Genomic DNA, 24849 nt, shown 5'->3' with positions numbered 1-24849 from the left:
AACGAATGGGGAAGGGGCGAGACGATGGGGAACCCAGCGGAAGGAAAAGGACGGGGAAGGGACCGAGGGGGCAAAGGGGGAGGGCGGGTGGGTGTCTTCTCTCTCTCTGAAAGGGGTTTTGAGAAGAGCGTCGGACGGGGGAAGGGGGGAGTTGAGGAGTGGGGTTCCCGGGGAAGGAGGACGGGGCGGCGAGAGCGGCGTGGAATGGCAAGTGAGTTGGGAATGGGCTCTCTGAGTGTGGGGCGGCCGGTTGGGAGGGAAGGAGAGGGGGGGTCGAAAGGGAGGAGGGGGGGAATTGCTGGAAAGGCAGGAGGGAGGGGACGGATATGAGGATGAGGGCGTGGAGAAGGGCGAAGTGAGGGGGGAAGAGGGGAGGATGTTCCGCGCGAAGGAGGGAGGGATGTTGCCGGAGAGAGGGCGAGGGAATGCCAAGCGAAGTTTTTGGACCCGAGGTGGGTTGGGGAGGGGCGGGGAGGTCTTGTGGGAAAAGGGAGGGGGGGAATTGGGGAAGAGATGGGAATAGGGTCGGAGGGGAGGCGAGCGGCTACTCCTTCCCTCTCACGCGACCTCCTTCTCCGCCTCCCTCCCGAACCGGCGCGGCCGGAGTGGTGGACAGACAGACGGGGTGGGGTAGTGGCGTGGGAGGGGGAGGAGGGCAAAGACGAGGCATCCGAAAGAGACTCCACACCCCCGATTAACACCAACCGGCCAAGCGCTTCATAATAATAGCTTGTCTAAGTCTAAAGATCCTTTTCTGTGTATGCAGCAAAAAAATTCCACGTTTTGAGTGTATAGGAGGGATGAGGACGGCCGCCCAGAATGAAGTCTACGCCTTCACTCACTGAAGCTACATTCTTAAAATGTAATATTTTACTTAATATAATGTTAACCTTAATTCTTGAATATAAGTGTTTAGGAATTGATTTCAGGATACAAATATTTTTGACGGATGTGGAAACTAGCTAATAGTACCGCACACTATCATCAATGTGGACTAAAAATTATGTTCAATAGTTTTCGAGGATTCACAACACAACCTGACTTATCCAATCAACCCCAGGGTTGATTGTATAGGTGAGGTTTGGGCTTCACCTAGTTTTTGCTACAGGCCAGCGACGAATGAAACGTACGCATGAGTAGGGGGGGGCATTTCTTCCCCTGTGGTTTCACAAGAATATCTAATACCTGAAAAACTCAAGCAACTTGGGGGACGGCCAGAGGCATCACCCAAAATCGAACCCGGACCCTCCGGCCATTAACCCATCGTTATATTGTGTAGATGTCGACACTCACTGAAATGCCACCTCCCCAATCTCTACTAAGACACATTTATGCTCTGTTGTCAATTTTTCTTACAAACACCACAATACATTCAGAAAACGGTAAGGGAAAAAGATGAAAATAAGAGAGCGGCGAATCTGGCCAACGGGATGGTCCCTAAAACCTATGTTCACCACAGTGATGAAAAAGATATATGTCCACGGGCGTATGAAACGATGGGATATTTCAGGAAACAATATGCAAGTTGATTTGCAGATAGCAGTATATACACAAAGGACGAACACAGGAGAGGTGGGGAAGGCGGAATCCAGCAGATCACGAATGTAAAAATATTACCTGGACCGGGATTTGAACTCCGAATCTTTCCACTTTCCGGGCGGAGTCTCTTAACCACTTGAGCTATCCAGGAAACGTAATTAACACATAGATCTGCGATGCTTTATGCAACCAAGTACCCGGATTCTTTGGCCAAGAGATGGCATTAGGGAGCTGTTAGAGACCCACCAAAGGAGAAATAGACAAACACAGGGAAAGGATATATATATATATATATATATATATATATATATATATATATATATATTAGGGAAAGGAACTGGCTGATGTGTGAATTTCACACGCCGTATAGGGCTTAGTGCTACATCACCTAGGTTGTTGGGTTGATCACTGTGTTTATGGTTAATATACATATACATACATATACATACATATATATACACAAATATATACATATATATATATACATACATATATATACATACATATATATACACACATATATATACACAAATATATACATACATATATATACATACATATATATGTATACATACGTATGTATATATTTACATATATAAATATATAGGCACACGTGTGCGTATGTTTCAACTTTTTGTACATGCGTGCAAATACATATTACCATGTATGTTATGAAGTCATATTTATACATGCATGGCTGGTGCCCCAACAACTTGCGTCATTTGTTCTGGTGGTGATTTGCGGGGCGTTGTCGGCATAGATGTATACTAAGGACATAAGAAATGTCGATAAGCACCCGTCCGAAATTAGCCTACGTCGCAGTCCTATTCGAATCGCGGCGCTTTCTCCGACAATTACTCCGAATGTTTCTTGCACATTCCGCATTTAGGATGGGGAGCGGGGAATGCAAAACAAACCCCAACGCCATCTGATCGATGACCAAGTTTTCGCTTTTTATTCCATCGCCCGAGAGAGACCTCTTTAAGGCGCGTCACTCCTCCTCCCTCCCCTTCAAACAGCCCCCTCCCCTTCACATTCCCCCCCACTCCCTACCGACCCTCTCGCCCACACTTCCTTCCGATTCCATTCATCGTTTGCAAAACTCGCAGGCAGTCGAGTCCGCGGAATTGACGCATGCGCAAGATGACGAACCCGTCCTTCCCAAACCACCGCCGCCCACTCCCCATTACCCATTCCACTTCCCCGACTCCCCTTTTCTCTCTCTTTCTCGAAAATCTCTTCCAACAAGTAACGGCGCCGTCACAAATTTATTATCTCAAATTACTCGAGCTCACTCGAAAACGCATGCCGAGTCCAATATTTTGAAGATGTGTGCAGTTGATTTGATTTTGCGTCCCCATTCATTTGGAAGGAACATCTCTTTCGTGGCGTCACCAAATGAACTGGTTTCGGCGAGTTCCTGCATTGCTACTTCCTGGGTGTTTACAATAAAAAATCTACAGCTACAAAAATGGGCCCAAAGAATAGGGAAAACAACAGTATGAACTATAATATTTATTTAAAATGTAACAATACGCATCTGTTGACATTTATACAGTAAATTTATCCACGAGCAACGCCAAAGTAAATTTATCCGTCCCCAAAAAGCTGCTTTACCCAAAAAAAGCGCATTCCCAGTGCCGTATACGCATATGACTAAAACCGATCAACCATTAAAACAACTATGAGAAAGAAAAGCAATGCCTGTACGTTTTTATAAGACAACTACAGAATTTGACCATAGACCCTAAATAAATGCCTTTTTAAAAACTAAGTCCACTTTTATATTCTTACGGATCTCGTTCGTATAAACGAGAGAGAATTCTAACGCCTCCATCAACACAAGCAGTAACACCTTACGTGAAAACCCACACCCACGGGTAGGTGCATTTTCATGTGACCAATACCTCAACGTTAATCAAGTGTTCGGGAAAATGTGAATACCGCACTTATCCGTAATTTTGTTTTGTCTAGACTTCTGGTAGTTTTAGATCTCGCCACATATTGAGAAGGAGGAGTAACATTTTGGCACCTTTTAGCAAGCTGAACAATTAAAATTAGGTTAATGTATGTACTAGATGTGCCAGCGAAATCATTTTGTTATTCAGGCAAATCATTTACGTAGCACAAAATCTGCGTTAAAGGGAGTAAATGCGATGCCTTGAAACCTCTGACTAACAGATTTTTCATCGTCTTGAAAAGTTATCTTCTTCACTAATGAAATATTTTGGTGATGCACGGTGATTGGAGGGACGTCACGAAAGAGATGTTTCTCCCAAATGAATGGGGACGCAAAATCAAATCAACTGCACACATCTTCAAACCGCTCTTTCCAAAAGGATTTCGTAGATATATAGCTCATCAATGCCCGAAAATATGAAGCCCGAGGAGGAGGGGGCGAGTGTCGTCTCCGGCACCAGCGGATTGAAGCAACGCGCCCTGACCTCACGCCACACGCCCCCCCCGCCACACGCCCTTGCGGCGGCTTGCGGGGTATTATGTAGATGTAGATGACCTTACGCGCTGTCAGGTGGAGGAAGAAAATGCCAACGATGAACATATTTCAAGCACACACATAGTTGGAAGACCCCGTACGGAGTCCAGGGAGTCGAATAAATGCGATATCGAAAACATTGTTCCTTGCTAAACAGATTCCACCTCAATCGAAAGACATCCCGAAAATAAAATTCGGATTAGTTTCACGTTTATCGGGATACTCTCACAGTTCGACAGATTAAATGTAATTTACAGGACGTGAGTTGATACCTAACTAGTAAGTTCCTTTTGGAATTCGGCCATAAGTGCCATCCCGAGATAGCAAGAGCACTTCGAAGTGAATCCTACACTATCCAGGAAACAACTAAGGAAAGAGGCAAGGAGGTGAAACGGAGTGAGTCCGGTCGAATTTCGGGGCAGGTATAGACGACGGGAGGAGTTAGGGGGGAATCGACCTCTTTGCAGGAAGCAGTGGAGCCGCTCGACACAACATGAGTGCGTGTAACGAGAGATCAACAAAGATGGAAGGGATGGAAGGAACGAAGGAAGGGATAGGGGAAGGGAGAGACGCACAGAGCTTCACAGCGAGGGTGGGCGTGGAGCACCGCGAGAAGGGATCGGAGAGGATGGGAAGGGTGTCACATAAAGACTGAGGGAGGGAGGGAGGGAGGGAGCGGGAGGTGAGAGGGCGGAGGCTGAGGAGACAAGAACGAAAAAGAGCTAAGGGGTAAAGAGATATCTTGGCTGAGTGCCATCGCGATGAGGGCGGGGAGGAGTGTTGTGAGCCGGGCAGAAGGGAGGGCGAGGCGGGGGAATACAGGGGTGGGGTCGGAGGATGCTGTGAGGGAAGGGGGAGGGTCGAGAGGAATGATAAAAGCCGAGTCGGAGTCTAAAAGGGGAGGGAGACGGGCAGACGCGGAGGTGGAGTAAAGAGACCATGGCACTGCCTGAGACGACTTTAAATCCTTGGTCTCGCCATCCATTCTTCCCACCCATCCGCCCTCCAACCCCTCCCCTGCCCTCTCGACAACCCACTCCCACCCTCCTCACCCCTGTCGTCGGCCCTTCCTTCGTCGTGCCCCTTATTTATTCCCTTCGCTCTTCATTCCATGTGGTACCTTGCACGCATTTGTTTTTAACATAAATACAATGTTTGAAACAAGACAATAGATAGATAGATAGATAGATAGTGGTCTTTATTTGGGCGAAATTGAGACCAAATGGTCCCTTCTTCCATTTAACCCAATACTCTGTGAACAAGTGAACAACTCAATTTCCTAAGAATTTTAGTAGGCAATGACACAAACGTTAACCAATACTCTACATTCTTGAAAGATTAGTTTTGTGTTTACTTTCGCATGGGCGCGAAAACGTTTAATCATAAATAACAACTCCCAGTTTGGAAGATTCACCAAATTGTGCCAGCGTCCCTCACTCTGCAATCAACGCAATCAAACCGGCATAACTGAGGCAACCGCTCAATACAAACCATTATCTTTGTAAAGGACGCAATGAACCCGTTCAGAAATACAAATACCAACCCAAAAAGTATTTACGTCGTGGATTATACATTACTAATTTCGAACTTGTAAATATCATTATTTTTAATCTTTGACAACATTGCACGTGAAAGACTCAAGTAATTGAGGAGCAAAAGCATAATTGGCTGGGCCTTATGAAAATCACAACCGTCATTCGATTTCCAAAAAAGAAAAAATTTCAACCGTTTTTTACGAGGTCTGAATCAAACATTTCCACTTACCAACTACTACTACCTCCTCCTTAGAGTCCCTCCCCAATAAGAGCCATCGATTCCGGAAAAGAGACCTCCGATATGCCGCCTCCTCCACACACCCCTCTGATTAGGCGAAGGCACATGCCTCCCCACCCCCTACGAGATGATTCGCTCACACCGAGGGTCCCACCCGGTCACGAAAACGGAGATTAGCGGCCGCATGTTCGCGGGTCCACGTCTCTATGAGAGCAGTCGCCGGCGCGATACGGAGGAGAGAAATAGGGACGGCCACCTCGGATTCCGTACGCTAACACTTTGGGCTCACGCTCGAGGGAGTAAGTGGTGGTGGTAGGAGTGAGGAGAGGCGAACGAGCCGACGTCACGCCTCGCGATCTTATTTTAGAGTGCACACGCTCAAATACACTCAACAAGGGGGGAGGGAAAGCGGAGCCACTTACCCACACACCGTGGATGCGCTTGTAGAGGTGACGACAGTGCTTTCGGTAAACCCACGGCGAGGACTTCCTTGAGGTGGCGGGAAAGCCCATGCCAGATACGCGAATCAACTCTCAGTTTGGAAACAAATCATCCAACGCGAGAACAAAGTCACACATGCAACAACATTCTCCCCCAAGACCGGCGAGTCTTTCCAGGTAAATGGACGAAATCTAATTTAAATGCTTAACTATGGGGGGAGTCGGCAGCTGTTTGCGACGGGATATATTTTACCAAATAAAATGAATTTCTAAATTACACACAGAACGAATTCACTTGCCAAAACTCATGGCGACGTTTGTCAAGCATTTGCAAGTAATCAGTAGCAAATGTTGAATTGAAATACGCAGTAAAAATAAAATGATTAATATGTTTTAATTCACACTGTGCCTTAAAACCTTTGTTTGCCGGGGATCAGTCCACACCAGACACTTGAACAGAGGTATTGTATAATTTTCGTCTCCCTCAAACAGTTGCCGTGTAATCTGCGCGCGTATTCTCCACAAATATTACCCTTGAAGTCACATATGCGCCATAACGACGGATCGTGCACATACTAATGGGAGGAAAGACAAGAAGCGATTGAGAGCGAAGCCTAGGAATAATTGTCGACGTATGCTGTCCAGGGCGTCGCCGCAATACTACGAGGACACTGAGGAGGGGGCTCTGCGTTCTGGATGCGAAGGCCGACGACGCACTACGAGCCGAGCCGCAAACTCCGACATTGTTCGAAAGCAATGGAAAACACAATAAACAAGAGAGAAAATACTATCAGCAGACCGCGCCACACGTTATCGAACTTAAGACACGCTGGGAATTGAACTATTAAACACGATCACCAGCCCTTAAGAAACCCTGGGCAAAGCCATGAACCGCAATATTTGAAAGCAAATCGGTCATTTGAGCACAGGGACAATCGGATTGACTGCACAACACTTTGTACCAAAGAGCTACCAAAACACACCGGCATAATTGCTCCTCGATCCTCGGAAAAGTACCCCCTAAATGCCCTCTGCCGATTTCTAAACAACAAGGGATTCATGGACCACAGAAATTAATCACCACCCCCTTCGGCAGGAAAAGGGGGAAAGTGGCGCTGCGGCAGAAATAAGCAACGAAGGGCATAGAAAAAAGGACTAGCGGGTGTGCACAAGGATGGGGTGGGTGCGAGAGAGAGATTACGAGTGGGAGACGAAGGCAAGAAGGGCGAGGGAGGGATGGGTAAGAGATGCGAGGGAAGGGGGAGGGGTGTGTAAATCGAGATGAGGACGACGGGAATGGGCGATGGAGAGGGAGGGGAGACGTGGGGGCGGCAGTGAGGACGAGGGGCGGGGGCCAGGGGGCGATGTGGGGTGAGTAGGGGGGGAGGGGAGTGAGAAATCCAAGAAAGGAGGTGGAGAGAAGCGGAGTAGGATGGGGAGGTGGCGGCGAGGAGGCGAACGCAGCTGCGAGGTCACGGGGAGGGAAGAGAGGGCGGAGGGAGTGTGGGTAGAGTGGCTGAGATGTGGCGAGGCGAAGGGTATGAGTAAGGCGGGGGTTGGGAGTGAAGGGTTGGGAACGGGGGTGAGAGAGAAAGAGAGAGAGGCAAGGGGCCAACCAACGGAGAACGTGTGTGTGCGTTGTTTCTCTGATGGGAGCCGCGGGGGGAGGGGGGGGCGGGCGAATGTCGAGAGGAGGCCGCGGGAGGAGGGTGAGTGGTGGAGCGCGAAGCGGTGGTTGCCGGCAGAGGTGGTGGCGGTGGGCGACCGAAGGGGTGAAGCGGGGATGGCGAGATAAATTCCGAAGAGGGGGGAGGAAAGAGACGAGGTGTCGGGCAGGGGCGGGGGAGGAGGGCCTGAGATGCTAAGGAGGGAGGAGGGTTGTGTGTGGTGGGCTCAAAGAGAGTGAGCGGTGGAGAGATAAGAAGAACAAGAGGCGGGGGAGAGGGACGACTCGCGGGACGTGACGCAACGGCACGGCGACGGAAGGCGCCCGAAGGCGGAGAGAGAAGTGTTGAGAAAACAATTACATTCGGACTGCCTCCGAGGAGCGGAGCAAGAACCGCACAGGGAGACACCTCCACCCACGCAACCGCTGAAAGACACGCGGACATGGATTATTTCACGAGATGACGAGAAGGAAAACAATTTGTCACGTCTCAACATCTTACTGATTCATGTCGGAATTTAACTTTGGGGAACCTAGAAGAAGGAATCACGTTAATCCCCTAAACGCAGATCACAAGTTTGAATATGAGAGAAATGACAGAGAAAGGGCGATAGTCATAAAATCTATATCCACCGGATTCATGCCGAACAAAACAGACCGTAAGCGCGGTCAAGACGGCTATCTCTGCTGTGGCTGATGCGGGAAACCTAAGCACGGAGTGAGGGAGAACTGGCGTGTTAAGCGACATAGGGAGGAAGGGGCGAGGCCTGGTGGAGGGATGGGGGAGAAAAATGACGTCACCGAGGGGGATCGCAAGTTTCGACAGAGGGGACACGAGGAAGTGAGAGAAGGAGAGAGACAGAGCGAAGCGGAGAAGTCGGGAGATCGCGAGCCTGAGGCAAAAGTATTCAATCCCGGACGAAGTGCATCGCCGACCCATTCTTTTCACTGGTGCGGAAGACAGGTGGCCACGGGTCCTCCTGGGCGTGATACCCTCCGGGAAAAAGCGAACCGATGCACTGGAGAACGGGGAAGACCATCCGATCGCAGTGCGCGTAGAGGAGGGGGGGGGAGGAAATAAATCCAATTATCTCGGTGAGAATCAGTTGGACGACAGAAAACGGTCCGTACGCGAATGCCGATGAGGGAGGTGGGGGAGAAGCAGCGTTGAGTTCCGAGGAAGGGGGCAAGGGAGGAATTTCAAACAACATTGCGAGGCGCATTAACGCTCGTTTGAATGGGCATAATGAGTTCCTCAGGCGCGGCCTTCTCGACGAGCTAATCGAAAATCGCATACTTTGCCAATGGCTTCGAATGCGGCTCAAAACACAAGACCGATGTGTTGATGCAACCAACATTTTTTTTTTAAGAGTCGGTAACGCCAAGTTGGATGAAGGAGTACGTTCTCCGAGGGAGGTACTCGATGATTTTCACCTCATACCAGTGCAACGGTTTACCAAATCACAATGAAGTAATTAATTTCACGGAAGGCGATCCGGATAATTTTGATGAATGAGATCATTAAACTGGATGACCAATCGTCTGCTACTTGAAGGGTCATGCCAGCCCGACCCACGAATGATGCGCTTTCATTCGTGATGCGAATATCCGACCACCCTCCGCTAAAAGTCACCTTGGAAACTTCGGACCGCCTCCGCAACCAAAGTCGGACCGTTCACTGAGGTGCGCCGCAGACGATGCAGGCCCCGGGTCAAATAAACAAGTAAAGGGGGGAGAGGAGGGAAATGCCAGGTTTCGTGTGGGGCGAGACTCCTCTCCGACTCTCGGGACTTAACGGAAAGCGAGAGGTATTTGGGACAACTGGGGAGCGAAGGAGCAGCAAATGGCTTCGCAAAGGAAGGAGGAAAACAGTGGGGGGGGGAGGTGATGGGAGACACGGGGATGGGGCGGTGGGAAGGGGACGGCAATGAGCGTTTCCGAAGGTGGGATGCGGCGGAGGAGAAAAGAAGGCCGGCCGGCCGCCCGGAGCAGCGAGCGCACACACCTCGCTCGCGAAGACTCGAATTCGCGTCAGCGTCACAGCCCCCCTCACCTTTCCGCCTTCCGAGCTGGGTCCCAACCGCCCTCCCCCCCCCCCCAACGCCCAGATGCCACCAATATCCCACAAAGTGCTCGCACGGGCGTGATGAAATAAACATTGCCACGGAAAGGGCCGGGAGAGGGAGTCGCCTGGAGGAGGCGAACTTTTCACAAACATCCAGAAGCGACCTGATAGCACCAATGACGATCTAGGCACTTGGGCAGTCTAAAAACATTGTGACGATAGAAACTTTTCATATGTCCCCAACATTAATTAAATATTAGAAACGAACACTTTTTAAATGATTATACCTCTGATGCACATCCGTTCAGGCAAGCCATTAAACCTACCCAAACGTTTTAGAGTGTGCATATGCCTTTAGAAATAATAGCGATAGCCCAAAAGGCTGGCTGCATACAATTTGAAAAACCCTTCATCGACAGCAATCATGTCTAAAAAAGATATGTAGAAGAAAAAGCAAATATATCGTTTACGTCCCATGTAAATCCCACCTTGTCTAAATATAAAATCCTGCGTACATAATAAGGCTTAGAAGCATATGACAAACGCAAGTCACTGAATTCTGGGGATTAAAAAGTTGGTTATCAGAACCTACGAGAGTGTACAATACAGCTGACATTATTGTAGGTAACAAATCAAATTAGTGACTTACAAGAGGGAGTGTTGCTGGGAAATTTTTGTAACAGTAGCAACAAGACCATACGGGGCTGAAAATTCATCAAATCTATCCCATATCATTAAATCCAGAAAACGCCGAAAAATTACAACCAGATTACGATGACCAATGAATTCGTCGGGAGCGACAAAATTTCCCTCGGCATGGCATTTAAAAAAACTAAAAATGTCGTAAAATGTATTCTTCCCCATGATAAGATACATGTGGCATAAGTTCATCAGAACTCGAGAGCATTTTTCACATGAACAGGTTAATATTTAAAGAGCGCATAAATCGCGGAACGAGTCTCTCTCTGGCCCGATGGTCTAAGACGCCTTGCTCCCGAAAGGGCATGCATTTTGTACCACGCAGTGCGTATACGCGTATCCAGGCGGAGCACAACTCTCCTACATCAGGTGCAACCTGACACACTCCTGAGACCATCACACCGCCGCGGCCCTCTCCACCAGCCTTCCCACACCTCACTCCCACTGCCTTTCCCTCGTCCCCCACCCCCCGTCAGTCCTTCCGGGCTCAACAACCCCTTTCCATTCCTCCTCGGCCCTTTCCCTCCCCCGCCCCCACACCGCCCATTCCCCCACCACCCCCACACCCCTCCTCCCGTCAGGGGGCTACGAACTCGGAGTCACCCAAGTCTCCCGCTCGCTCCCTCCCCCTCCGGCCAACCACATTCCACCCCTCCCGAGCGGCCACTCTCTCTCTCCACCCAACCCCCCACAGCCGTTCCGCCGCCACAAAGAATCACCAACACCACCATCCAACATCACCACCCGCCCGCCCAACCTTCTCTACCAACGCCGACTTTCAACGCAACATCCCATGCCCCCATCCACAAGTCCGCTTGGAAGAAGAAGGGTTTTCTTCCTCCATACACCCCCCACCCCCTCCACTTTATAATTTTTTTCTCTCCCAACCGCTATATCCCTCCTCTCAATCTTCTTCCTTCCCATCATCCCTTCCTCCCCATCCTGCCCCTCCCCCGTCACATAAAAACCCAACCCATTCGCACACCACCCCCTCTCTACTCCCTCGTCCTAAAAAATAAAGGCTACTCCCGCCTCTGCAGAGAGCCCATCCGCTGCCGAGCGCGGTGTATAGTGGCATCGCTATTTCCCTCACCCCCCGCCCCACCCCACCCCCCAGCGCCGCCCCAACCCCACCTCTCCCTGCCTCCGCCACCCGGAACCCCACTCTCCCGCTCGCCCATCAGACACGTCGCGCTCAAAGAAGATCAAGAAGGCTGCTGGCGGGATGGGGGCCGGGGAACGAGGGAGGGAGGGCGGACGGCTGGAAAGGGGGAGGGCGGCTTGAGAGGCGGGGAAGGAGAGAGAGAGTGACGTATGGGGAGAGGAAAAGGACGAGAGGAGGAGGGGGAGGGCGAGGCAGGAGACCGGTGTAGCACCGACACTGAGCTCCCAAGGAATGCTCTCAGCCCAAGCAAGCAAGCATCATGATGGTTAAACACGTGGTGGTAGTCACTTGGTCGCCGATGTGAGCCGTGACGAAAATTCACAATCCTCCCCAGTTCACAATCAAGTGTCAAGCAGAACAGTAGTCTTCTTTCCGATCGCTGACGAATTCAATCCCTCAATCAACTAATCCAGCTAAATGCAACGGAATACTCCCATCGCTAATTTCAACAAACGCCACCGGCAGTTGACAATTACAGACAACTTCTATCCTCAAAGCATAACACAAAAATATTGCAAGGAAACAACAGCAACAAATGCGCGCATCAGCAAACAAAACGCCTATAAGGCGAAGGACGGAAAACATCAGTTTAGATGAACGCAAGGAGAGCGGGTAAAATGGTGTTAACACTAGAACACAATTCTTGCGGGAACACGTTGACGCAAGCAATGGGGAAAACCAGGGTGGGGGTGGACTGGAGGACGGCAGGCCGCATCTTGACCAATGCCCGCTGGAGCTCCCACCTCCTTCCTTCTCCCCCTATCGCTCGGTCTCCTGTTTCTCAAGCCCCACGCATTCAATCCCCCCACCGCCCTCCACCGTGTGCCTCCCCCATCCCTCCCCACGGCGTCACTCCCACCTCCCTTCACCCCTGCCCACTCCACCAACCCGAGCCGTCCATCTCTTCCCCGCCACTCGCCTTACACCCCCCACACAACAGCCAGTTCAACCCTTTACCTCCCCTGCCACCTCCCTCCCCCGCCCGAACTCCCCTCCAGTTTCTGCTCCCACTCACCCCACCTACACCCTTCCTTTTAACTCTCTCACTACCCTTCACCTCTTCCTCCTACATCCTCCGAACTGAACACAGGAAGGGACCCACAAGCTCATTACTTCTTCAAAATTCACCACGTCGCTCTCGAAGATCAATCACAATCTATGACTTGGGCTACTGGATTATTAATTGAAGTTTTTAAGTTCTATGAATTCTGAGGCCATACAATACAAAAAGAACAATGCAAAGAGAGACAAGATCTAAAAACAGAAACTAGAATCAACTTGCCCCCCCCATTGGAGTAATTTTCCCCACCTCTCGGTCTGTGACACAAGAATCAGGTCTCAGTAATCCCAAATCTCACTCTTAACACAATACATACGAGCACGGCGACCGGTCGGACCGCTACATGCTCTGAGGGGGAAACAATTTTCGACACTGACCACAAATCATAATTGCGTAAAGGAGACATTTTAAATTTTCAGGCCAAGGCGGATAGTAATACTAAGCCACTGACATGGCTCGCCCGGAAACGTAGTCATAAATCAGAAATATAATATGGTCTCGCAAATGAACAGCGAACAACACGCGACTTCCTCCAACAGCAACCAAGAAGATTTACAGGAAAACATTAAAATGTATGATATTTAGAACCTCAATCAGTCCGTCTCTCTCAATCGCTCCGTTTTATAAGCTTTATTTCTCTGCACTTGAATTACACTATGAATAGGCCTACCGGCCCTGAAAATGTCTTCGTTCTTGGAGGCAAAAATTAGATAGGGACCACTGAAATGTACAATCTACATTCTAAAAATTAGGGATATCAATAAAATTAGGGACATCTTTCAACTAGAGGGAACTTTCACAACAGATGACGAGAACTACCAGTTGAAATGTGCGAAATCAATCAAAATGATACCCTTGGATAAAATTTACTACAGCCCAGAGAGCCAGGTTAGATTCACTCCGTGCCGGTACGAGCTGTTTGCCGCGCTACTGAATCCGTAGTCCCCTTTGGAGAGCCTCCACCTTCTGTTCTCCCCTACCCACGATCCGCCTCCACGCCAAACCCTTCCAACAACCCCACGGCGTTTTTCCCGAGGAAAAACGACCCAGTCCATGAAGAAAGCGAAGCAAGGCCCCCACCGCCCCTCCGCAATCCCTGCCCCGCCGCTTTCCCCCGACCAACACCCACCCCCAACACCAACTCCACCCCACCCTCTCTCTCGAGGCGGAGAAACGAGGGAGCCGCAGCAGCCTAGCCTCCTAGACTGCCTTCGAGGCACATTCTCCGTCGTCCCCCACCCCCCACGAGAGATACCCACCCCCGTTGGTCACCAAGCCCTCCCTTTTCCACCCCCCACACCTCTATATTTCCTTCCGTCTGTCCCAGTCTCTTTGTCACTCTCTCGCCATTGCCTCCTGCTCTCCCCCGCCGTCTCTGTCCCCTGAACACGCTATGCGTATTCTCCACTTGGGAGACGCCGTTGGCCACTATTCCGCAACGGAATCCACACCCTCTGCACCCCCCCGGAGACCCATTCCCCTGCAGCTCTCCTCGGGGAAGCGACCAATTAACCATCTCCGGCCCGATCCTATTAAAAACTCGTATTCAGATGGCGACGCGCGTCGAATACGATGGCCCAAGGGGAGAACGACTGGGAGAGGCATCTGTCATCACAGACAGGTCTCACCCACATCGTAAAAAAATCGATAAAATATGCCCTACGCCTAATAGAGGGTAAACAAAGAGGATCTCATCCCACCAAGTAACCATTATTGAAATCTTGCGCGACGCAGAAGTGGTCTTGAAAGGTCCAAGTTAAAATGAACACGCATGTCAAAATGATATTTTACGCTGACGAAAACCTCAAAGAAGTGCATATTCTACAAGTTCGACCCGACTCCGTTCACCTTCCGTCAACACAAACACTCAGTAGTTTAGTAGCCTAGTGTATCTGAATCCCCGACGATGCTTTAGCTTGTGCTAAAAATCACAAACACCAATAGTGCTCGACAAAGTGTGTAAAGACAGCTTTGCAAAACCTTCCAGCAAAACAACGCAAAATCCAAATGATATTTCTGGGACTACAAGGAGAAAAACGAGGCAAAGAAATGCAAGAAGCAAGGCTCAGGAGCAATGTCACCAAAGTTCACACATTGCCCAACGATAAACAATGATTTTCCCCGAAGAACGCCAACGCCGCAACCTAATCAAAGCTTTTCTTATGAGGTGAACCCAATGAAATACAGAAACACCGCGGACCTCCTAGACGATTAGGAAATATTTACCAAGGTAGGCAATAATAAAAACAATATTATCGTAAACGCATTGACAGACAATCAAGACACGTGCAGTCATCCGAGAAAATCCCAATTCGGTGACGGCAACAAATGAATGTTTTGTCAAAGCAAAAGTACAACATAGATTTTCCCTTTCACCCGAGAAACAATTACGTCTCACCAAACAGCGAAAATCCGCGTGGCGCACACACAAATAAATATCTCAAGTGGTCCACCCTCTCCGCGAGGTGGGATAGGGGGTGGGGGAGGGAGAGAAGAGGACCACGATGTGCCCTCACCTCACCTAATGGCAACGATAATCCATGTGGATACAAGGAGGCAGGGCGGGAGCGATCAGCCACGTCCGCCGAGATGCACTCCGGCGTGAGGGCGGCGAAATCCCTTCGGCGAGCGGCGGCCGTCGGCGCACGCGGAGAAGACAAGACGGTGGCGGAGGGAGAAACGGCGGCGTCCGCGTCAAATCGTCGGTGGGAGCGGAGACGCGAGCAGGGACAGAATGAGCGGCGCCCGTCACTTTTTCCAGTATGAATGCCCCGCTGAAGCGATCCGATGGCGAATAGTAAACGGCGCAGTCCGCGCGGCGATGTGAAAACATCGTCGAGGGGGAGGGAGCGACCCGAGAACAAGGGGCAGGAGGGGCAAGGGGGTTGAGGGCGGGAGTGGGCGGGTCGGTGGGCGTTGAGTGGGGGCGGGTGGAGATGAGGAGTGGGCGGGGAGGGTTGGTGGATGGGGGGTGATATCTCCGTTGCCATGGCGAGAGAGGGAGGAGGGAGGGGTGGGTGGGAGTGACGAGGCCCCGAGGCAGTCAGTATCCGCGGTAGCACTTGTTCTCCCGAGGGCAGGGACGAGGCGGAGAAGACAACGTTGGCGAGGCGACTCCGACCGCTTGCAGAAATGTACTCTGGTACAGCGGAAAACAGTGGAACAGTTTTGAAATTCGGAGTCCGGGGGAGGGAAATGGATCATCCTGAAGAAAATTTACCGTGCCAGGATGACGATAGCAGATCAGGGGAAGTATTCCAGGCCGTCAAGTCTTCGCTGAAACTGAGGGACCCTGCAAACCCCCAAACGGCAGTTGACATTTCGTTAATTCAACAAAAATACAATTTTGAGACCGTAACATCTCTCGTTAAAATCTTGCTCCGCATAGAAAGATATTCATCTCTCTTTAAGTTTATGACGTAATTATCATTACAGCTCCTACCGTGACTTAATCCTTCATACCAAAACCCATTCAGAGAAACTAGACAAGAACAGCATGCGCCGCTTCTCAATGCTTCCGTTAAGATGCGACGGAAGTTTAACGGACAGATAAGGGTCATAACACACAAATAAATGTACAAAAAAAGTCTATTGAATGCAATTTCTATCAACATATAGAAACTACTTTTACACTCTACATATTACGTTATTACTACGTTATTACAATAACGTTCCGTAGATTTCAATTTCGATTGAAATCTTGAAAAGACAGTTTTCTCCCTTATTTCGGCAATAAAACTCCAAAGGCTAAGCACGGATTAAAAATATCACAATGTCACCCCCCTCCCTCCCCTTTTTACCAGAGCCACGTGTGCAACGGGCGCGAGTGCACAAGTTGAAAATGGTGCAAGGATGACGAAAAAAAACTGCTACGAGAGGGCGCCGGGCGTCCTCCCAAGCGACCGCGCCCGGACCACCCGCTCCATCGGGAACAACGATCAACCGCGCGAAATGTCCTTCGCATGCGCGCGTGTGTATTTTGTGCCGCGGGCGAGTGGCGAGGGGGGTGCGGTGGAAAGGGGTGGGGGCGGGGGGGGCACGGAGACTGACTGCATGCACATGGGTGGGGCGGGCGGTGTGTGTCGCGGCGGCTGTGAGATTGCGAAGAGGGCCGGGGGAGCTAGACGACGGACGGAGGGGTGGAAGGTTGCATTAATGTCTTCCCGCCTCGACGCCTCATACACGCAGGGAATTCCGCAAGAAGTGCGTTTACGGGCGACGCCGCTCTCTCCCCCCCCCCCCGCCAGGATGCCGCGGAGGCGGGGTCGTGCCGACGGCGGGGAGGGGAGAGGTGGGGTGACGGAGAAAACGACGCGTGTCCGCGGGTGAGCGATGGGTGGACTGGATGGAGGAGGAAAGGGGGGTTTGGCCGTGGCCTAGTTAGGAACTTTGCTCATGAAAGGAGAGATTGGGGGCGCGGCGGACAACAAATTGCTCGGCGGAGGGAGGAGAGGCTCGGGCGGGGGACGATCCTTCCACTCTCCCCTTGACCGCCACCCACTCCCTCACCTCACATCTCGGCAGGCTGTCCTTAAGCATCGGATTCTCCCCTGCCCCCCACTCGGAGAGGGGTGGAAGGGGTTGTCGGGATTTTAGTCCCGAGGTCAAAATTGCACAACAAAACTTCCCTTACATCTCCTCTTCTCTGCTCAGCCGGGAAAAATATCAGCACCTACTAGTACATTCGATGGTGACCCTTCACGATGACCACTTCGCAATGGCCAGTAATCATCCGCAGCCATGTTTATTTTCACATAGAATCAAATAGTTTTTTTCTTCAACAGACTTGTCTTGAAATCTTTTTATTTTAAGAACTGTCCTGATAAACATCATTCCCAAGAAAGGTCCCTCTAAATCATTCCAATTGGTTGACTCTGTTTACAAAGGTAATTTAATTCAATGTAATACCATTATAAATTTTTATTCTAAGGCCAATCGATATAAATCTCGAGATGAATTTATCAGAGTAAAGTACCTTAGTGCCCTAGTTATATCATTCAATATCAACATTTCGAAAATATCCTGTTATTTGGCTAGACGATACCAACTGCGAAAACAACTAATTCGAAGCCTCCTCAAACTCATGACATCCACTAACGTGTTACCCCCATACAGGGAGACGGCGGCCACTGATGAAGCCGATTGACATAGTTATACTACGTTAAACGACAGACTACGTCATCAAATCATCAATCTGAATTTATAACTCTAAATCCAGTTCAAATTACTTCTGTATAGCCTCTACTTAAACTTATGATACGAATCAGTGAAATTGCCCTTGGTAACTAACTTGACCAGATGAATGCTCCGAATTGAGGAGAACCGGAAAGAATGCTCCACAAGCTATGGAGGAGTCCTCCATTCGCCGAAAGGTGTCGTGGAAGAGCGGATGAGGGTGCAGAACCCCCCATTTCAATCCTCACCACAATCCCAGGATATTTTGTGTGTCGAAGAATAACTTAAATTCATCATGCGAGAAATCAATCACAAAAAGTATTAAGTTCACCCCGGTTGAAACCACGAAATATTACTTTCCACGCAAACATACCATACGGCGCGGCGTCGATGGGTACGGTGTCAAAATAATGATGCCTTTGGGATATATGGACCGACACAAAGCTTACATTACATCGACTGAAAACAAGAAGAAAATACGAGAGAAGAACAAACGAGGAGAAACCCATCTCGGGCACCCCGAACATTCACGGGGAGGATGGCTGACGATGGGGGCGGTCACGGCGTTGCATCACGGACGGGATAGACGTTATGGCCCCCGCCCCAACCTTCAACTACGAGGCACGATAAAGGGGAAAAAAACACCCCTCCGCACGCATCCCGGGAGGGACACACGGGGTCGGGAAGGATGATACTTTTAGGACGGGGCTGCGGCGGGTGTCGACGTGGAAAAGGGGATAGATGCGAGGAGAGGGAGAGGTGAAGGGTCGGGAGGGGATGCGAGAAGATGGGGGGAGAGAACGTCCACCCGGTCCGCCTCCCGCGAGGGGGATTAAAATGGATCTCGTGAGGCAGCGGTCGACGCTACGCGGAAGGGCCCCAAAAAATGAATTTGGCCGTCGGAAGGGAAAGAGGTGTGGAGGACGAGTTGCGAGCGGTAGCGATCAGCTGATCGAGCAGGCATCAGGGGTGGGGCACAGAGGGAGGGGGCAAAGGGGGGACTGCGTTCGGCGGACGGGAGTTGGTGCGCAGTGGAGGGGAAAGGGGGGGCGGCCGGCGGGAATGAAAAGGGCAAAGGGGAGGAGACGTCATGAGGGCGCATACGAACATGACAATAAACGACGCTACAAACGAACGTAATCTCTGCAATTACTACGCACATTTACAGCTCAAATGTCGGGAAAATAACTGGGCTTTGGAAGAAAATAAAACATTTCACGGAGGAAAATGTTTACAGGGAGACAATGCATATCCATCAGATGACCAACGAGACAGGCGGTATCCCCGACAACCCTCACTTTAGAAATACCGGTACGGAATCAAATCGCGGACACTCGAATCCAAAACCGATCGAAAGGTTCGTCCGTATTGGTCAAATTGCATCAATATATTCATGTTACATTGATAATGTCCACGCCTAAACCGTATCGTAGGAATAGGTAACATACGGAAAACCATAAATCTGTATAACAGGTGGCAAATGTAGACTGGCAACATAGTGACAACTATAGACTGGCTAACTCTTATGAAGACGGATTGTGATAGGCACTGAAGAGAAACCAAAAAACACGAAGGTTTTGCCATTGGTCATATTATTCTGCTCTCTATAACACACTGCCTATGCCTTTCAACGCCGGACAAATGTTATAAAACTCAATAGAATACGCAAAAATGCATATTAAGTACAAAGACTATGAATTCAGAGCAACTAATGATTATGGGAGACAGATACACGGAAACACAATTGGATAACGAATTCCAAAACGAATGAAACTGGGAACCAGAAAATACGCCATGCTCAGTAAAGAATTCTCCGGGGGCTGAGGGAAAGTAAGGAGAGGGCGAGGTGGTGGTGGAGGGGAGGAGCCGGGAGGAAGTGTTTGTGGCGTTGGTCAGAGGCTAGAGAGGCGCATATCTCAAACGCCGTCGTCGCAGCGGTGGTGGTGGTGCACGAACTTTCCCCTCCCATGTTCCTCCTTCCCCCCTTCCCATTTTCCCTCACACCTCCTCCCTCTCTAGATAACGGCTTATCTCGCGGCGGACCCGTGGAACAAGTGGAGATTGGCGAGGAGGGAAGGGGGAGTGTGGTCGGGGGTGGTGGCAAGAGAAAAGAGGGAGCGGAGATGGCGACGGGGGCGGATGGGAGGCAAACCAGTGGAGAGGGGAAGCGGGGGGCTTTCGAAACGACGAAGTGACGTGAGGAGGCAAGTTTAAAGGGCGGTCCGAGCCAAAGCTTTCGACTGCAGCCGAGCGACTGCGACGGGGTGGAACGGGGAAAACACGGGGACTTCACAACCAACCCCCCCCTCACCCAAACTCCAATCACCCCTCCCAAAGCAGGACCGCTAGGAGGAATCAGCAACCCAAAAACAACCGAGAATAAGAAGTCGAGACGCCCATTTGAGAGTGACGTGGGTCTTCTACCTCACCCAACCCGGTCAACACCAACTTTTAACGAGGAACCGTGTGATGGGGAAGTAACGCAGAAATCCAAAAATTACTCGGCTCAATTCACACGGATTCACAAGGATTAGAACAGAAATGAAAATATAGAGAGGTTATAGAAACAAAAAATTCGAAAAAGGAAATGCCTAAATGATAATAACATTATTGTAATCTCACTAAAAACATGCTGGATTATTTCACATTATAACTCCACCGAAAGGACGCAATGACCATTACGTTGTGGTGGGTCCACAGTATATTCATACGGAGTAATTCGAAAAAATGGTTGACTACCACTGCTGGAGCAATCAACTCATGATTAAATAATGAAGGAGAAGAAGAAACTATAGATCCTCGTTGGCAAGACTCGATTATTTGCATGCCTATAGTAAATATCATAATTTAAGTACTTCATTTCATGTCGTAGCTAGTTATGATATTGTTTGAATGAAGATTAAATTGAAGCTGGCGCGTATAAAACTTCCCTCCCTCTCGAAATGGGCGTGGCGTCGGCGAGGGCGGTGGATTGCGGGAAAAGGCGACGACTCGCAATTCGTCGGGAAAAGTTCAGCAACACAGTGGGACTTAAGCCGGACGGGCAAAGATCACGATGAGTGGGACATAATAAGAAACTCTACTAATACTTGGATTCAGACATACTTAAGATAGGTAGGTCTGCACAGCGTAGGAAAAAGAAACGAATAAGCGCAAACTAAAAGATAAGAAGACAACCTCCGCAACTTCGTCAGATATCGTCCCGGCATGACAAAACTGAAGGCCGGGCCGGAGTAATATATGCCTAGATGCGATCATCAGTTTAAAAAATTCATACCTCTGTCATAAGGCGTCGAGTGATTGGCGATTTAGACAAGCAATTGCGTCTCACGAGCACGAGGGCAATGGGAGAGCCGTCGCGAACTTTTTCCTACTAAGATAGTCCGCGACGCATCCTCCGCGGCAGTGGGAGGTCGCCCGGCACCTGGCACGTCTCCACCAGCGAGAGTAGGGAAGCTAGTCCTCTCCCTCCTCGACGAGTGAGCGAGCGGCGGGGAGGGCCGGCCTCGGGAGACGATGGGGGGAACGTGGGTGACGGCAGACGAGAGGGGTCCCCACTTTCCCCTACGTAGTCTTAGCCGAGGGAGCCTGAGTGGGAGGCCGATACTGAGGGAGATGGGAGGGCGGGCTCGCGCTCTCTCTCCTGCTGGCCCCGAAGCTGCGCGGACGAAAACACGCCCCCTTTCCAGGCTAGTTCTACGGCTCCGACAACAAAGGCGGACCGGATTCAGGAAAGAAAAACAAAATTCCCCGAAAGAATCACGAAGATACCGTCGAAACCATTGCGCAAGAGAACGGTGCGGACACCGAGAGAAACGAAACTCGGCAAAAGTTGAAAACTTCCCCGTTGAAAACAAAACAGCACGTCCCGCTCGTCTAAAGGAACTTAGCCTTGGAAATTAATAAAGTATCCAACGAATCAAGCCTGCGACGATGAAGCCGCGAAGAGCAGGGTAGAACCAGAAAAGCAAGGAACATATACCGTGGGGGGGGGGGCTTCTACCCGCAGTCATTTAATGGGCAAGTGGCGGGAGACGCAGTAAGGAACTGGGAACCTGTTGGATCGGTGTTGGCAGTGAAAAGTAGCCTACGAGCAAACATACACTTCCGAATGGAACACAGAAGCAATTCGCCACCTATGCCGATATATTTGCTATTGGCAATGCGATAAATGTGAGTGACGGGACGGAGCGGATTCAAACCCGCGGAGAGAATTCACTATAATTACTGCAAGGGTTGCACGAGCACGGAAGGATCCGAACCGGTAGGGATCGGAGGTACTTTCAGTGCAAGGAGGGTGTTGGGGGGGGGGGTGTCGTCGAAAGTTTCACCTCACGTACTCACCTTGAGGGCCGATGCTCGCCGCTTGGACATGGCTGTACGAGAGCGGGGTACGGACGCCTTTCGCGGGATGGTGGGAGTTAGTTGAGGCGGTGCACGATGGCACCACCGCACCACCTCCGGAGAGAACTATGGCCGAGTGGTTTCTCGGGCCGACACGCCCTCCTCCTCCCCCTTCCAACAAAACAGCACCACTTTGCAAACACTCCCACCTCTCTCGCCTGTTCTCTCCGCTTCGACTTCGCCTCCTTGGTGGTTGCTTGTGTGTGTGTGCTCCCCGCTCAAAACGTCATGGGAAAAGATGCGTGAGGACAGAAGGGCGTCCCAAACAAAGCCTCTCCTTCCCAAATTGAGACTAGTGTGAATTAACTACGGCGTCCTGTAGACCGCACTCGGCCCCTTCGAAAACGGAAGGGAAGGTGGCTATTATTATTTTGGTTATTCGCCACCAATTTTCTCTTGTCTTTGTCCTTTCACCAATCGAGTCCAACCGTCTCCCCGAAGCGGCAAACGTTCACAGATCCTCGTCGGGGCTCAAAACAGCGCCAGGGATTGACGATGGTGCGGCGCGCACTGGTCTCGAGACGTCGTTCGGACCACGTGGGCCGTCGAACCCCCTTCCTGCCGCGGGAAAACTACACTCTTCGTCTCTCTCTCTCTCTCCCTCTCCGCCGATTTCCCCTCCTCGCGCCCGCCGCCGCTCACATCCAAAACAGCTGAAACGCGGTGGAGTAGCAGCCAACAAACATCTACCGCGGCGACGGGGACTTTTCCTCTTTCCACCCTATAACAACAACCCCTTCACACCAAGGGGGAGTGGCAGGCGATGCACACACAAAGAGGGTGCCGGGGAAATGAGAGCGAAACGAAGAATCAAAAACTTCACAATGACTCGACGGAACGCAATCTCACGAGAATTATATTGCAATGTTTACACGAAAATCCTTCACTTCTCCCGAGTCCGAAACGCACTCACGGAAGACGACACTATTCCTCTTGTATCACCGCAGCAAGGCTGGAAAGAGGGGAAAAAAGGAATTTTCTCTCCTCCGAAATCCCCAAAAGGTCGCTAGGTGACGAGCACGAGAAGTGATGCGGGGGGACCAAGACTGCGAGTGAACGTCTCCTTTCTCCCGTCCTATGCTTCTGTGGAGATTTCAGTGTTTACTCTCTCTAACTCCGTCCGAAAGTCTTTTCTTACTCGTTGTCCTCCTCGAACGTCCGTACGCTCAGACTACGAAAGCGCGCGCGTGTAACCGCGTGCGTGAGTCTGCTTGCGAGAGAGTACGTCTCGTCGGAAGGTTGGTGGTGGAGTGGCGAGGCAAGCGAAGAGAGCGAGCGACGGCGAGGAAGGGGGGAGAGGGCGGGGAGGGGGCGCGGCGGTGTACAGGGCGGAGAGGAAAGGGGGCGAGGGCAGACACTCAGGGCTTGCGTCAGGGGGAGGGGAGGGCAGGGAGGGGTGGAGGTTTGCCGGGCGACGGTGGAGGGAGCGAAAGAGAGAGAGGTCCTCTTTCGACGGGGGTGCCCAGACCTCATCCCTTTCCCACCCCCTCCCCTTCCATACCCATCTAACCAGCCCTTCCCCCTGCCCGCCCTTCCGCTCCCTCCCTCGGGGGCTCTCTCCGCATATTCTCCCCCCTCACGGCCCCTTTACCCTTCCCCCCCGCCCCCCCTGTGCGCTCCATGGCCCACTCACATAGACCCTCCTCCTTCCGCCAGCCTTATCCTCTCCCCCACCTACACACCCACCCTCTGTTCGCCCCACTCCCTTTCCATCCTCTCTCGACTCCCCCACTCCCCTCCACCCGTCCCTTCCCGAGTCCTTCTCTCTGCGTACCTCGGTGTGCTCTCCTCCTCTTCCCTCAAACCCCTTTCCACTCCCCCGCCCACAGCTATTGTATCCACTCCCGCTTCCACCCACAGTTATCCAGGCTCTCCTCCTCCTACTCTTCGTTTTTGCCCCCTTCCGACCCCCCCTCCCCTTCTGAGTAACCCCACCCACTTCTGCAACCCCAATCCCACCCACGGCCATCCCCAAACGCCCCCCTTTTCCTCCCCCACTTACCCAGACTCTTCACAATATCCCCTCTCAGTCCTCCTGCCTCGCCCCCGACCCACCTTTTCCCTCTGGTCTATCCCATTTTTGCCTTCCTCTTCCCTTTTCTCCTCCCACCCCCACACACAACCTACTACCCTCAGCCATTCCCGTCTCCACACACTCAAATACACGGTCTTCGCTCTCTCTCTCTCTCTCCTTCATTCCCTGAACTTCGCCTTAAGCCTTCCCCCTCCCTCTCTCCCCCTCCTTCCTCTTTCTTTTCCTCCTCGAACCCTCCGCCGCCACTCACACTCTCCCTTCCCCCGGCCCCGACTCCCTCCCGTAATTTTTAAATCGACTCCTCTTACACACGAAACTCCCACCCACCCCACTC

General features: G+C 51.0%; 1 protein-coding gene across 7 annotated transcripts in view; it reads right to left on the bottom strand.

The window, feature by feature from the left end:
• Window positions 1-23712, bottom strand: part of LOC139694323 (uncharacterized) — a 119295-nt gene extending 95583 nt beyond the window's left edge. For 5 of the 7 annotated variants that reach the window (XM_071592808.1, XM_071592807.1, XM_071592812.1 and 2 more), the window contains exon 1: window positions 22421-23712. In XM_071592808.1, coding sequence (XP_071448909.1) covers window positions 22421-22450 — 30 coding nt within the window. In that variant the 5' untranslated portion in view covers window positions 22451-23712. Of the gene's footprint in view, window positions 1-15422; window positions 15690-22420 lie in introns of those variants that run through there. The other 2 variants (XM_071592809.1, XM_071592814.1) reach the window with 1 other exon arrangement.
• Between the last annotated feature and the right edge of the window lie 1137 nt (window positions 23713-24849).

This window comes from Hetaerina americana, unplaced genomic scaffold (assembly GCF_022747635.1).
Source record: "Hetaerina americana unplaced genomic scaffold, ioHetAmer1.1.p SCAF_5, whole genome shotgun sequence".
NCBI lineage: Eukaryota > Metazoa > Arthropoda > Insecta > Odonata > Calopterygidae > Hetaerina > Hetaerina americana.
Note: the sequence above shows the minus strand (reverse complement) of the source record. Positions and strands in the feature narration are given on the sequence as shown.